The following is a 13,641-nucleotide window of genomic DNA, read 5'->3' on the forward strand; positions in this document are numbered from 1 at the left end:
AATGCTAACTCCAAGACAAAGAAAAGAGAAACAGAACAGAGGCTGCAGTGTTCCTGTTCACACTGTGATCGTAACACAAATAAAAGGTTGTTTCCATCTGAGATTAGATGTGAATTACCCAAAGCAATGGATGACTGTGCTTGATTGTACCTGTGATTCTCAGTCACGGTTCTGTGTGTGTGTGCGCGTGTGTGCCAGAACTAGGTCTTAAGCTCATGGCTTTGCACTCTTGCTTGGCTTTTTTTTGTTCAAGGCTGGTGCTCTACCACTTTAGCTACACCTCCACTTCTGGCTTTTTGCTGGTTAGTTGGCGGTAAGAATCTCATGGGCTTTTCTGTCCATGCTGACTTTCAGCTGCAGTCCTCAGATCTCAGCCTCCTGAGGAAAAGAAAAGGTAGTCCTTGTCATGAATGAGCCCGCCCACCTTTTACCTAAGAGAGAGAAGACTTGGAGGGTAGGTGTCAAGGGGTAGCTTGCCTAGAAAGCAACAAGTGGCTTTGAAACAAGATGAAGGATGGGAATATCCACTAAAACAAACAGCCATGTGCTCCAAGTCTCCAGGACTCAGTGTTCTAAAACATCCAGCAGTTCCGTTTCCTGTTCTTTGATGAATTATTTGTCTGTCCTTCCAGATTGCCTTTTTACTTAGAAAAACACAGGCTTAAGTAAACGCGCTGATCTGTGTGTAAGCAGGCAACCAAGCGACCTGACTACAACTTCTCAAAGACCTGGGAGAGAGGGCAAGGCCTGGGGCAGAGCTGTGTTCCTAGACTGGCGGGAAGCCTGGCAAGGGGGGGGCGGGGGGGCAGGAGGGGGGAAGGAAGGGTTCTCCATACTTCGAAACTCTATTGAAAGGACTGTGGTAGGTAGCCCTCCCCTCCCCCCCTTTCCTCCCATAGTCCTAAAGTGAAAAGCTGGGCTTCAGACAGGAACTTGGCTTATCTTTGCTGATTCTTTTCCTCTTTGGTCATCTTTTTCAGAACTCTCCGTCTTGTATTATGCAGGGCATTTGTATAGGCGAGGAAGTCACAAAGATAGAGCTCGGTCTTTGTCCTCAAGGAGGCTGCTAGCTGTGTTGGCCAGTTTTTCGTCCTGGTGATAAAACATCTGCGGAAAAACAACTTGGAGGACGAGAGATTTGTTGTGGCTCCGTGTTTACAGTGGAGACGTCGCTGGCTCTGTTGTTATCTGAGCCTGCTGCAAGAAAGAGCATCATGACAGCCGGGTGCGCTGGAACCACCTCCACCTAGGGGCTAGGAAGCCGAGCGAGAAGCCAAGGAGCCCGGACAAGCTAGACCCCTTCCAGTGTCTAACTCCCAGCTTAATCCCGCCTTCCAGTATTGCCACCATCTACTGATTAGGTCACAGCTCTAATGCTCCAGTCACCTCTCAATAGCGCCACCAGCTAGTAACTGAGCCTGCAGTACATGAGGTTCTGTGCGGGTGTTGGTACTGGGGCTTGAACTAAGGGGCCTGGATGCTATTCCTGAGCTCGTTTGCTCAAGGCTGGTGCTGTACCACTTGAATCACAGCTCTGCTTCCAGCTTTTTGGGGTAGTTAATTGGAGATAAGAGTGTAACGGACTTTCGTGCCTAGGCCGACTTCACACCGTGAGCCTCAGATCTCAGCCTCCTGAATACCTAGGATTACTGGCGTGAACTATCGGCGAATGGTCTTATATTTACTTTTAAATGGAGAAATGTAGTCTGGTTTTCACATAATCTATTTAGGCTAAACTTTTGCAAATCACCCCATTTCTAAATTGTAACTTTCTGTGTTTCTGTAATGCTAGAGCAGCTTAAAGGAGAAAGAAAAGTTTTTACTATGTCTAAAGTCAATGGCAAGAGCATCTAGGATAACTGAGCTTTTTTCAGGTTAAAAAAATTATTCCTTTCAAACAATCTTACGTGAAATGTCATAGAAAGCATGCGATTTAAGCAGCTTGGAGTATTGTAAAAGGAGGAGATGTCTTTCCTGCCACTAAGCTTTTCATTTCCTTATGTTACACTGCCAGAATGTGTCACTGCACCAGGGAGCTGGCTAGCCTTGGCTGGGTTCCAGTCTCAATTTGGACAGATTTTTAACAATAATAGTGTTGTGATTTGTGAATACACTTGTATGGTACTTGAGAGTTTGCAAGATGTTTTCGTAATTATCTCAACTCCCCTTCTGGGTGTCTAGGGCATGTAACAACCACCCCTCCCCCACCTCCTTATTCCTTCATCCACTCTATGTAGCCCAGGCTTGCTCCAAACTTTTGATTCTCCTGCCTCAGCCTGCCAAAGTGCTGAGACTACAGGCAGGTGCTACTATGCCAGACTTTGACAACCAACCCTTATCACCATTTTTTTGGATGATCAACCTGAGAGGAAGAAAAATACTCCTGCCCAATGTAAAGAATCATTCCAGGCATAGTGCCATATCTCTCTATTCCCAGTTACTTTGGAGATTGAGGCAGAAGCATCGCTTGAGCATGGTAGTTGGGAGTCAGCCTGGACAACACAGTAAGACCTCATCCTTAAAAAAAAAAAGAGAAAAGTTTACAATCTGGGCGCAGGTGGGTCATGCCTATAATCTTAGCTCTTAGCTACTCAGGAGGCTGAGATCTGAAAACAGAGGTTCAAAGCCAGCCTGGGCAGGAAAGTCTGTGAGACTTTAGTTATCCACCAAAAAGCTGGAAGTGGAGCTGTGGCTCAAGTCGTAGCCTTGAGCAGAGAAATACTCAGGGACAACGATCAAGCCCTGAGTTCAAGCCCCAGGACCTGAACAAATCCTTTTTTAATTAAAAAAATAAAGTAAGTATGGCGGTGTGTACCTGTGATTCCAGCATTCAGAATGCATGTGTGGGGGCAGGGAGGGCTGCAGATAGGAAGATCTCAAGTTCAGTGCCAGGTGTAGCCACAAAATGAGACTCAAGAACAAAGAGAACGGAAGTTTGATTGCAAAACAAGGAATTATTAAGTGGTAACAAGTTATTGTCTTCATGTTAACTGGTAGTCTTAATAAAGGGACCGCTAAAGTAACATGGGAATAGCCCATAAAGTATCCAAGTAGTAGAGTAAGAAGTGGAGAACTTCCTTTCCAAGACCTCCAAAGCTGAAATGTGCATGTGTGGTGTGACTGTGGTCCTCTGGATGGGAAAAATTCATCGAGGGCCCCAAGCCAGCTGGCAAGGAGCAGCCTGTCCCCTTGGCGTACAGCGAAGCTCGCTAGGAAGGAAGTTTGGCCAGGATGTCTGTAGGATTCACGAGAAAGCCACCTGTGGCTACGAAGCTGCCCACTAGGTCAATGGGGCTGGCTAGGAAGCCACCCTTGGGCCTACCAGTGCTTACCATGCTGCTGCTTGTCTCAAGGGAATGAGCCAGGAGAGGAAAGGACATTGGGGTCAGGAAGGGAAGCCCCCAACTTCCTTCTATGTCCCTCCAGCGCTCTCTGCTGACAATACCTAGAAGTTGCGGGCAAGGAATGCCGGGGAAATGCTGTCAAAAGTTCCACACCTTGATGCGTGTCACCTTTGGAGGCTTGGGGGACTGAGTTCCTGATTTCTTTTCTTCCTCAGGTGCTTGGTTTCAGCTCTGCAAGTAAAGGCTGTGGCTCTGCCTTTACCTGCTCTTGGATTTGCTGAAGTGCACCTTCTTGGTAACTGACTGTTGGGATAAATTGTACGGAAATCTTTCCTTGCAGGATTCTTAACTTCCTTCTGTGCTCCGTGGTGTTCCCAAATGCTTGCTTGACGTACTGGGACTTGAGCTCAGGGCCTGAGCATTGTCCTCAGGGTGTTTTGTTTTGTTTTATTCAAAGCTAATATTCTACCACTTGAGCTGAAACTCTACTTCCAGCTTTTTTTTTTTTTTAAAAAAAGGTAATGTACAGAGGGTTACAGTTATGTGACTAAGATAATGAGTTCATTTCTTTTTTAACAGTGTCACCCCCTTCCTTATTTTCTCCCAGTTTTTTGCCTCCTGACTCCCTTACCCCCAAGTTGTATAGTTCATTTCCAACATAGTGTCTGGTGGTGTCACTGCTGAATGCGTTCACTCTGTATCCCATGTGCTTCCCCTCCCCCTCCCCAAATCAGATAAACTTACATAGAAGACAAAGGGTACAGAAATCAAAAACAGGGACAAAGGGGGGGGGGACAGAAGAAAAAAAGAACTGTAGACAGTACAATAAAAAAAAAACCTCTTGGGCTGGGAAGGTGGCTCAGTGGTAGAGCGCTTGCCTTGCATGCCAGAGGCCCTGGGTTCGATTCCTCAGCACCACATAAGCAAAAAGAAAAAAGCCGGAAGTGGCGCTGTGGCTCAAGTGGTAGAGCACTAGCCTTGAGCTGAAGAGCTGAGGGACAGCGCCCAGGCCCAGAGTTCGGGCCCCATGACCGGACCCAAAAAAAAAAAAAAAAAAGAAAAAAGAAAAAAAAACCTCTTGTTTCCATTTCTTGGAGTTCAATTCCATACTTTCCAGCTTTTCTGGTGGTTAATCGTCATTAAGAATCTCATGGGTTTTCCTACCTGGTTGGGCTTTGAACTACAATCCTCAGATCTCAGCCTCCTGAGTAGTTAGGATTACAGGTGTGAGCCACTAGTGCCTGACCTGGTCTTCCTTTTAGACCTCTCATTCATCTCTCTGTCTCTTTGTGAAGGTTCACTTTTGAGTTTCTGTGTCTTAGAACTAAGTGTGACCCAACCTTTTTTTTCATGCCAATCCTGGGGCTTGAACACTGGGTCTGGGCACTGTCCCCGAGCTGTTTGCTCAAGGCTAACCTTCTACCAGTTGAGCCACAACTCCACTGTGCCTTTTTTGGTGGTCAATGGGAGAGAAGAGTCTCATGGACTTCCCTGCCCTGGCTGGCTTTGAACTAGGATCCACAGATCTTAGCCCCCTGAGTAGCTAGGATTATAGGCCATGGAGCTCTGGCCCCTGGCTCTGATAGAGCTTTTACCCTTGGCTTTCCTGTTATTTAGACCTTCCTTTCTGAAGATTTGTTTTCTGCTGTTGTCCTTTTAGGCTTCCTTTCTGCCTGCGCGGGGCAGGGGCGGCTGAGGTCTCGCTTGTCTCCTGGGCTCTTTCTTGGCCACCCCTTGGGTGGAGCCAGTCTTCCTCTTGCCTGTCTTCGTCTTCCTCTGCAGGTGCCCATGGACTCAGAGTCTTTGTGCCTCCTCAGTGCCTGGCTACTGCCCGCCCCTGGCCTTTCCTCCCGACTCCCAAGTTGCTGGGACCTGCAGTTGGGGTTATTGGGGAGGAATTCTTGTGTTGGCTCTGGACACACCAGGGTGGTAGCTTTCCATTCCTGCGGGCTTCCTTGTTATCTCAGGCGCTCAGAGCTCCATGTAGGGCAGAAGACTTTGGTGTTTCCCAACGCATGCTTGCCCTGGGTGAGCCAGGCTTTCTTGCCAAAGGATTGGAGCCCCAGTAGAATGACTGAGAGAGTTCAATTAAGCAGAGCAAGGAAGTGACTTGACAATTGTCCCGTCTAACCAAAGGTATGGCTTGGTCATGCAGCGAGGCTGGTTTCTGGAAGGATGAGATGGCTACAATTGATAAACGGAGGGCATGATTCATGGACTTTGAAGTATGACATCAGACTTACAAAATAACCCGATTGTTCTTTCTCCTGTCTTTGTAACTCTGGTCACTGTGATTGTTCTAATTCCCTCATGCGTGAAGTCTCAGCACTGTTGGGTGCTGGTGGCTCATGCCTATAATCCTGTGCTCATGCCTCTACTCAGGAGGTTGGGATCTGAAGGTGGAATTTTGAAGGCAGCACAGGAAAGACTATGAGACTCCTGTTTCCAATTAACCAGCAAAAAGCAAGAAGTAGAGGTGTGGCTCAAGTAGTAGAGTGCCAGCTCTGCGTTAAAAAGCTAAGGGACTGTTCTTGTGCTGGTACCATGCTGTCTTTGTTAGTATGGCTCTATAGTAGATTTTGAAGTCCGGCATCGAGATCCCTCCCATGTTTTTTTTTTTTTTTTTTTTTTTGTCGGTCGTGGGGCTTGAACTCTGGGCCTGGGCGCTGTCCCTCAGCTCTTCAGCTCAAGGCGAGCGCTCTACCACTTGAGCTACAGTGCCACTTCCGGTTTTCTGGTGGTTTATTAGAGATAGGAGTCTCACGGTCTTTCCTGCCCAGGCTGGCTTTGAACCGCGATCCTCAGATCTCAGCCTCCTGAGTAGCTAGGATGACAGGCGTGAGCCACCAGCGCCCGGCTTCCCATGTTTTCTTTTTTTTCTTTTTTTGCCTAGAATTGTACGTGAAAGTTAGAATGTGTTTGTGACTTTAACTAAGCATCACTATCCCACAATAACTGTGAAATTTGGGAAATTATGTAATCACTTAATCACAATAAAGAACTTGGAAAGAAAAAAGCTAAGGGAGATCATGAAGCCCTGAGTTCAAATCACCGTAGCTGCTGCAGTCATTGATCTCCCTCTACTTGTCTCTTGCTACTTAACTCTTGGTTCAGACCCTTGTTTCCTTCTGTTGGAAGGGCTGCAGCAGAGACTTACGGGTTGGTACCTATGAGGCTAGGCTTCTTACTCTTTTGGTTTTGTTTTTCTTGAGACAGGATCTTATATATCTAAGGTTTGCCTTCGACTCACTCTGTAGCTCAGGCCAGCATGGAGCTGACGGTCTTCCTTGCCTCAGCCTTCCAAGTGCAGGGGATTACAAGAGTTTCCCGCTGTGACACACCCATCTGGTACCATTTTGCTGCGTGTGTGTGTGGTGGGCGTGGGAGGTTGCTGAAGAAATTCATTCTGAGTGTAACTAGACGGCTAATCACCCAGAAGCAGTTACTTTCCTGTTCATTTCGCTCTTTTCCTCTTTGGCTGCTCTCAGTCCACCCCCTCTCCCTACATGATCTGAATTCTGCCTCCAGACCAAGTTCACAGTCTTCTAGCTTTCTGCTCTTCTCTTCCCACACGCCCATCCCCACTTTACACTCTGCTGGCTGACTAATGGGGCGGACCCGCCTCGGCTTCCTGCCCTGCCCTTCTCCATAGCAAGAGCTCTCTGGGCTGTCTTCTCAAGCCGTGCTCTTCCTTTCAGGTTGATCTTGTGGTGCTTTCTGTTTGCAAAGCTCTTTTCATCTCCATCTCCCCGGCCAGCGCCTCACACGCACACTTCACTGGGTGGAATTCCACCCAGGATCCAGGATCGTGTCTGCTGCCTAGGGAGTCCGCATTCTTGTGCTTTAGTGGGTCTTCGTTCTTGATGGTCTCTAGTGCGTGTCTCATGAAGCACAAGAATAAAAATTGTTCTGGCAAATCACTGACTGTTTGCTTTCCCCCTACCATTTCCGAGAACTTACTTTCATGAGAACGGTGACATGGCAGCTGGTGACCCACAGGCCTTGGTAATCTTAGCTACGCACGAGGAGGCTGAGATCTGAGGATAGCAGTTCAAAGTCAGCCTGGGCAGCAAAGTCTGTGAGACTCTTTATCTCCAATGAACCAGCAAAACGCTGAAAGTAGAGCTGTGGCTCAAGTGGTAGAAAACCAGCCTTGAGTGAACAAGTTACGGGATAGTGCCTAGACCCGGAGTTCAAGTCCTAGTACCGGAACAAAAACAACACAAAACGACAAGCCAGTGACACATTGTGTACATTGTAGGATGTTTTACCTCCCACTTGGGTCCAGAGGAATGGTTTTGTTTTTTTTTTTTCCGGAAAGAATACCAGTTCATACCGAAGAAGAAAAGTTTTGTCTGTGCCTCTGTGGACAGTGCTGTGGCTGAGATGCATGGTGGCACTTCCATACGATCATGGCTATTGTTCTTGGAAAACTGGTGCCAACTTTAGATTGGTTTTTCTCAAGTTCAAGCCTGATAAATTCAACTGAATTCGCGATGTTAGATAAGTTAGGACTATACCATGGAAGTTTTTAAAGCTTTTTCTTTTCTGACTACTTTCCCAATAAAGCACAGTAAATATCCTGGGCAGGCAGTCTCTTGGCGAGGAAGCCAAGAAAATTGTTCTAGCTTTCAAACCCAAACACATGTTTTCTGCCGGTGTAGATGGGTGTTGGGGCGCGCTGCCTGTCTTTGTAGAGGAAGGGTTTTAGGGGTCCTGGCAGATGAGAGCTTCCCTGGCATGATCTTTCCTCGTGAAGGTGGAGGGCTTAGGTCACAGCTCTCTGTAGGAGTAGTTCCACAGTGTTTACGGGAAGGAGAAGGTAAAACCCACCTGTCATGGCTGAGTCAGACACAGATAATGTGTCACTCTGAGGAAATGTGGCCTCAAAAACTGCAGCCAGTTAACTGGTGGTTCATGAGGGCAAACCGAGTTCCTCAGGAGACTGAGATCTGAGCCCACGGTTCAAACCAGCTCGGGCAGGAAAGTCTGTGAAACATAGTTCTAATTAACCACAAAGCCAGAAGTGGAGCTGTGGTTCAAGCAATAGCGTGCTAGCCTTGAGCAAAAAAGCTCAGGGACAGCACCCAGGTCCTGAATTCAAGCCCAAGAACTGGCACCAAAAAAACAAAAACGTGGTCCATCCATACCATGGAATGTTATTCAGCCATAAGAAAAGGGATGCAGTGAACTCAGGCTGTGACATAGTTGACTCCTGACAGCTTCTTTGGCTAAGCCAAAGAAGCCAGATAGAAAAGGCCACCTATTGTATGGTTACATTTATGTGAACTTTTCAAACTAGGCAAATCTGTAGGCATAGAAAGTGAGTTCGAGCTGGGCATGGTGACGCATGCCTTTAATTCTGGCATTGGGGAAGTTGAAGCAGGAGGATTGTGAGTTTAAGTTGGGCCTAGGATATATAGCAAGACCCTGCCCAGAAGAAGGAGAGGGGAGAGGAGGAAAAGGAGAAGTTCATTAGAGATTTCCAGAAGCTGACAGGACTGAAAAATGGCTACGAATTGGGCATGATGTTTTGGAAGGGGAGGGTTGGGACAATGTTCTGGAATATACCAAACTCCATGAATATCCCGAACACCACAGAAAAAAAATTGCATGCCTTCTGTGAGTGACTGTATACTGTTTGAACTATAGTAATAACTAATGAAATTATTATAAAACCTTGGTATAGGATTGATCATAAAAATGGTCCCCTTGTATGCTTGGGATCAAGAACATCCAGAAAATGAAGCAGCAGTTTTGAATGTAATGTTTTCAGTTGTGTGGGTTTCTGCGGCTCCTCTTTCTGTCTGCGGTGAGCGGCAGCCCCGGGCGGTCCTTGCGGAAACAAGTAGGGTGCTATTGCACCTCTGGCCCCGACATGGTAGCAAACCAGCCTTCAGGGCAAGCTTGCTGGGCCGTTCACACCTGCAGCCCACCCAAGGCCCCAGGAGCTTCCCAAGACCTGGCTTTCTATTCCTGCTTGCCTGTTGCTGGAGGGACTTGAATCAACTCAGGGATGATTCGCTCATTTGGGAAGCTCATGGAACCCCCTTGTGTGTTGCAGATCGAAGAAGGCAGTAAAGCCGCGGCTGTGGACAAGCTACTGGCTGGAGATGAGATTGTGGGCATCAATGACATTGGCCTTTCAGGGTTCAGACAGGAAGCGATTTGCCTGGTGAAAGGGTCCCATAAGACCCTCAAGCTGGTGGTCAAAAGGTAAGGTGTGAACCCTTTTCCATGTTTATCAAGACAAGAAGGGAGGAGAATGTAAAATGTGAGGGTTAACTGGTTTACCCAGACCACTGTGGTAATCTGATTTGGACCAAGTTTCTCTCTCTCTCTCTCTCTCTCTCTCTCTCTCTCTCTCTCTCTCTCTCTCTCTCTCTCTCTCTCTCTCCCTCTCCCCCCCTGTACTTAGAATCACAGCCATTATTCTAAACCCTTCGGGGATTGGTCTTACGTTCCTCTTTGTAAGATACCACAATCTATAATGCTCCAGCCCCTTGTATAAAACGTTTTATTTGCATGGAATCAGGGCAAATCCTCCTCTCTGCATTAAAAATCGTGTCTAGATGACTTATACCTAACGCAGTGTGAATGGTGTGTATGTCAGTAGTTCTTTTTCTGAGTTACTTAGGGAATGATGATAAGAAAACAGAGGCACCATGTACTTTACCAAATATTTCCAATCTGAGGTTGCTTGTGGATACAGAACCTAAGGGCTATTTACCTTGGCCAAGGTTGAGCCTGGCCACCTAATACAATTGCAGGGTTCCTTATTTTATTTCCTCTGGTTAGTAAGGTTTGGGATTATGAAGTGAGTTTGAATGCTTCCATTGTTTCCTGGGCAGTATAGAGTAAGTTTTTCTCTTTGCAAAGAGGAAGAAATAAACTATTTGTGGTCCAGATGAGGAAGATGTATGTTATTCTCTAATGGTGATACAAAGGTGGCAGCCTGCTGTGTTTTCGGGCAGTGACATCACAAATGCAGACAGCAGGTATTTGTACTGCGCCAAGACATGAAAGGAACAAGCTGACTGTTCCTATAAACTTTCATTGTCAGCAGGTACTTAAATGATTCTCAAGGGAATTAAATTAGGGACACAGTGCTTTTATGTGCAGGAAGAAAAAGAGTATTTGCAGGTACTTCAAATTTGGGGCTTATTATTTTCAGGTAGAAAGAATTCTGTACCATGTTTTTGCATTTTTCTGCCTAAAGTGTCTATATGTCCTTTTTTGACAGAATGAATGCATTCTTTCAGAAGAAAGTAAATTCTAAGAAATGGAGTCAAACATTTATTTCAATTGTGTGTGTGTGTGTGTGTGTGTGTGTGTGTGTGTGTGTGTATGTGTGTATGTGTATGAGAGAGAGAGAGAGAGAGAGAGAAACAGAGAGACAGAGAGAGGGAATATACCGGGGCTTGAACTCAGACCCTTTCTTACCTTTTTTCTTTTTTTCCCCCTTTTTGTCAGTTGTGGAGCTTGAACTCAGGGCCTGGGCACTGTCTCTGATTCTCTTTGTGCCCAAGGTTAGTGATCTACCAATTGAGCCACAGCACCACTTCTGATTTTCTGGTGGCTAATTGGAGATAAGAATCTCAGGGGACTTTTTTGCCCCAGCCAGCTTCAAACTGAGATCCTCAGATCTCAGCCTCCTGAGTAGCTAGGATTATAAGTGTGAGCCACCGGTGTCTGGCTGGTTTTCTTATATTTTTCATGCAAGGTTGGCACTCTACCATTTGAGCCACACCTCATTTCAGTTTTTTTTTTTTTGTGGCTAATTGGAGATAAGAGTCTCACAGAATTTTTTGCCTTAGCTGGTTTTGAACCTTGATCCTTAGATCTCAGCCTCCTTAGTAGCTAGGATTATAGGCATGAGCCACCAGCGCTCAGTGGGACAGATGGGAACCATAACTTAGAGCCCTATTTGGCATTGTCTATGCTCACTTTCCTTTAAACAAAGTATGTACAGAACTATTATGGGGTTTAAGTAGAATTTAATTCCTTAAGTAACAGTGCCTAATGAGACATAAAAACCAAGTAGTTAATTCAAACACCTATTTCCAAACATATTTAAATAACATACTTGGGTGTTGTAAATTTCTTAAAACTATTTCTATCTGAATTTTGAAATAGTAAAAGTAAATGGATTGAATTTGATCAGACTATATTATATGCATATGTGGAAATACTACAATGAAATCTTTGTACAATTAATATATGCTAATTAATAAAAAGAAAATTCTAGATGTAGATAACATTCCCCTTTGGACAGAAAACTGTTGAACATGGTGCTTTGTTTAGACATGTTAAAGGAAACTTTCCAAATGGGTAACTGAGTTAAAATTAGGACTAAGTTGTCACCTAGCAACTGATGATTATTGGCTTTAAATCCAAAGGTGTACTTTAAATTCAAAGTACCGACGAGTACATTGAAAAATGTTTGCCTTGGAGCCATGTGCTAGTGGCTCACACCTGTCATCCTAGCTTCTTAGGGGGCTGTGATCCGAGGATCATGGTTCCAAGCCAGCCCAGGCAGGAAAAGTTCAAGAAACTCTTATTTATCTCCAGTGAGCCGTGAGAAAGCTGGAGATGGAGCTGTGGCCCAAGAGCACCAGCGTAGTGTAAAACAACTAAGGAACAGTGCCTCGGCTCTTGAGTTTAAGCCCAAGTATTGGCACAAAATATATGTTCACCTTGGACTGGGCATGAGCCAGTTACTCAGAAAGCAGAGTTAGGAGAGTGGTTTGAGATGGGAGTAGGTGGATAGTCGGAATTATTAGCGAGACTGTATCTCAAAAGAACAAACCAGGGATGGTGAGTCTTTTTTTTTTTTTTTCCGACCATATTTCTGTAGTCTCGTTTGCCATATAAAAAAAAGGTCTCCTATCAAGATAGAGAGGAAGAAGGGAGGGGATATACCCCTTAGTGTAGAGAAATGGAAGGAAGGGGGGATGAGCCTCAGAAGGAGCAATGTGGAGAATATCATTAAGGCAACAAAGTATTCTCTGTAAAAAGCTGGAGGAGCTTCCGCAGCTCACAGGAAGGCAGAGGCCTTGGCTTCTCTGTGGGATTCTCTCCACTCCAGTGTCTACAAGGGAGTAAACGGCAGCTCTTTTGACTGTTCATTCTGGATCACCTTATTCCTCATGTAGGTAAGAATGCTGCAGGGCTCGGAAGGCAGACAGTCGCTGGTGTGGGTTAAAAGCCAGCATTTCCAGCAGCAACTGCGCTCCAGGTTCTTCCATGTCTGGCACCACCGACTGTACTGGGCGAGGCCCTCTGGGAGAAAAAGCTCCTCGGGGTAGAGATGCATCTCGGGGCCAGTCATCCTCCGGGGGCAGCCCAATTAGATCAGAGATTTTCCCCGACTGGTCAGCTTCAGAGTTTCCACAGAAGAGAGGCTTTCGACGGAACACTCTGCAAAGATACAGCCAACACTGCACATGTCGGCAGGTGTGTTGCATAAGTAGACTGAAGAAGACCTTCAGGAGTAACAACCACAGGAGTGAAGGCCATCGGATAGCTGTAGATCCTGGCCAGGCCCAAGTCAGCCAGCTTGACTGCTCCACCACTGGTCACCAGAACGAACGTTTTCTGGCTTTAGGTCTCGGTGGACAATGCAATTGGCATGAAGGAAATCTAGACCTCTTAGAAATGGGCGCATCAGATCCTTGATGGTCTCCACTGGCAGGCCTGGGGGAGGTGCCTTGTCCAGATATGTCCTTAGGTCTTGGTCTATATGTTCCGACACTAGGGTTACCTTGATGTCTCGGTCAGTTCGGGAAGTGGCACAGACGTCCATAAGCCGGACGACATTAGGGTGCTCAAAAGCCTGCAGCCGCCTCAGGAAGGCCACTTCTCCAACTGTGCTGATAGGAAGGCCCCCGGAGCCATGGCTGAAGTGATAGAACACAAGGCCCAGAGTTCAAACCCCAGTAACAGAGACAAAATACACTTCTCCTTCCCCAGGCAGCTGATGAATCTGCCTTCGGTCCCCTTGAATTAGTTAGCATTTCGAAGCATTTTATGTAGCACTTGAGGACAGAGTGTGCCGTCTTAATAAACAAGCACCGGGGCTGAGGTAAAGCTCAGAGGTACAGGGTGTGTTTTTAGCATGCACAAGGCCCTGGGTTCCATCCCCAGCACCAAAGGGGGAAAAGTGTGGAGTTTATTGGAAGGGTCCTCTCTTACGTAAGACCTAGTCCGGTGTGTAAACACATAAATGCCATTGACTTCTCCACTTGAAAACACGGCCAAGTGATCTGCTGCATTGCTTCCACCCTCGCCTTGGCGT

General features: G+C 46.4%; 1 protein-coding gene and 1 pseudogene across 1 annotated transcript in view; one reads left to right on the plus strand and one right to left on the minus strand.

Moving 5' to 3' along the window:
* The window catches only part of Shroom2 (shroom family member 2), a 106,849-nt gene that overhangs the window by 42,940 nt on the left and 50,268 nt on the right, over window positions 1–13,641 (plus strand). Inside the window, 1 exon segment of the mRNA XM_042680539.1 lies at window positions 9,409–9,560. Coding sequence (XP_042536473.1) covers window positions 9,409–9,560 — 152 coding nt within the window.
* LOC122108562 lies at window positions 12,485–13,199 on the minus strand (annotated as a pseudogene).

This window comes from Dipodomys spectabilis, unplaced genomic scaffold (genome assembly GCF_019054845.1).
Source record: "Dipodomys spectabilis isolate Male_0828 unplaced genomic scaffold, ASM1905484v1 ptg000061l, whole genome shotgun sequence".
In the NCBI taxonomy this organism is placed as follows: domain Eukaryota; kingdom Metazoa; phylum Chordata; class Mammalia; order Rodentia; family Heteromyidae; genus Dipodomys; species Dipodomys spectabilis.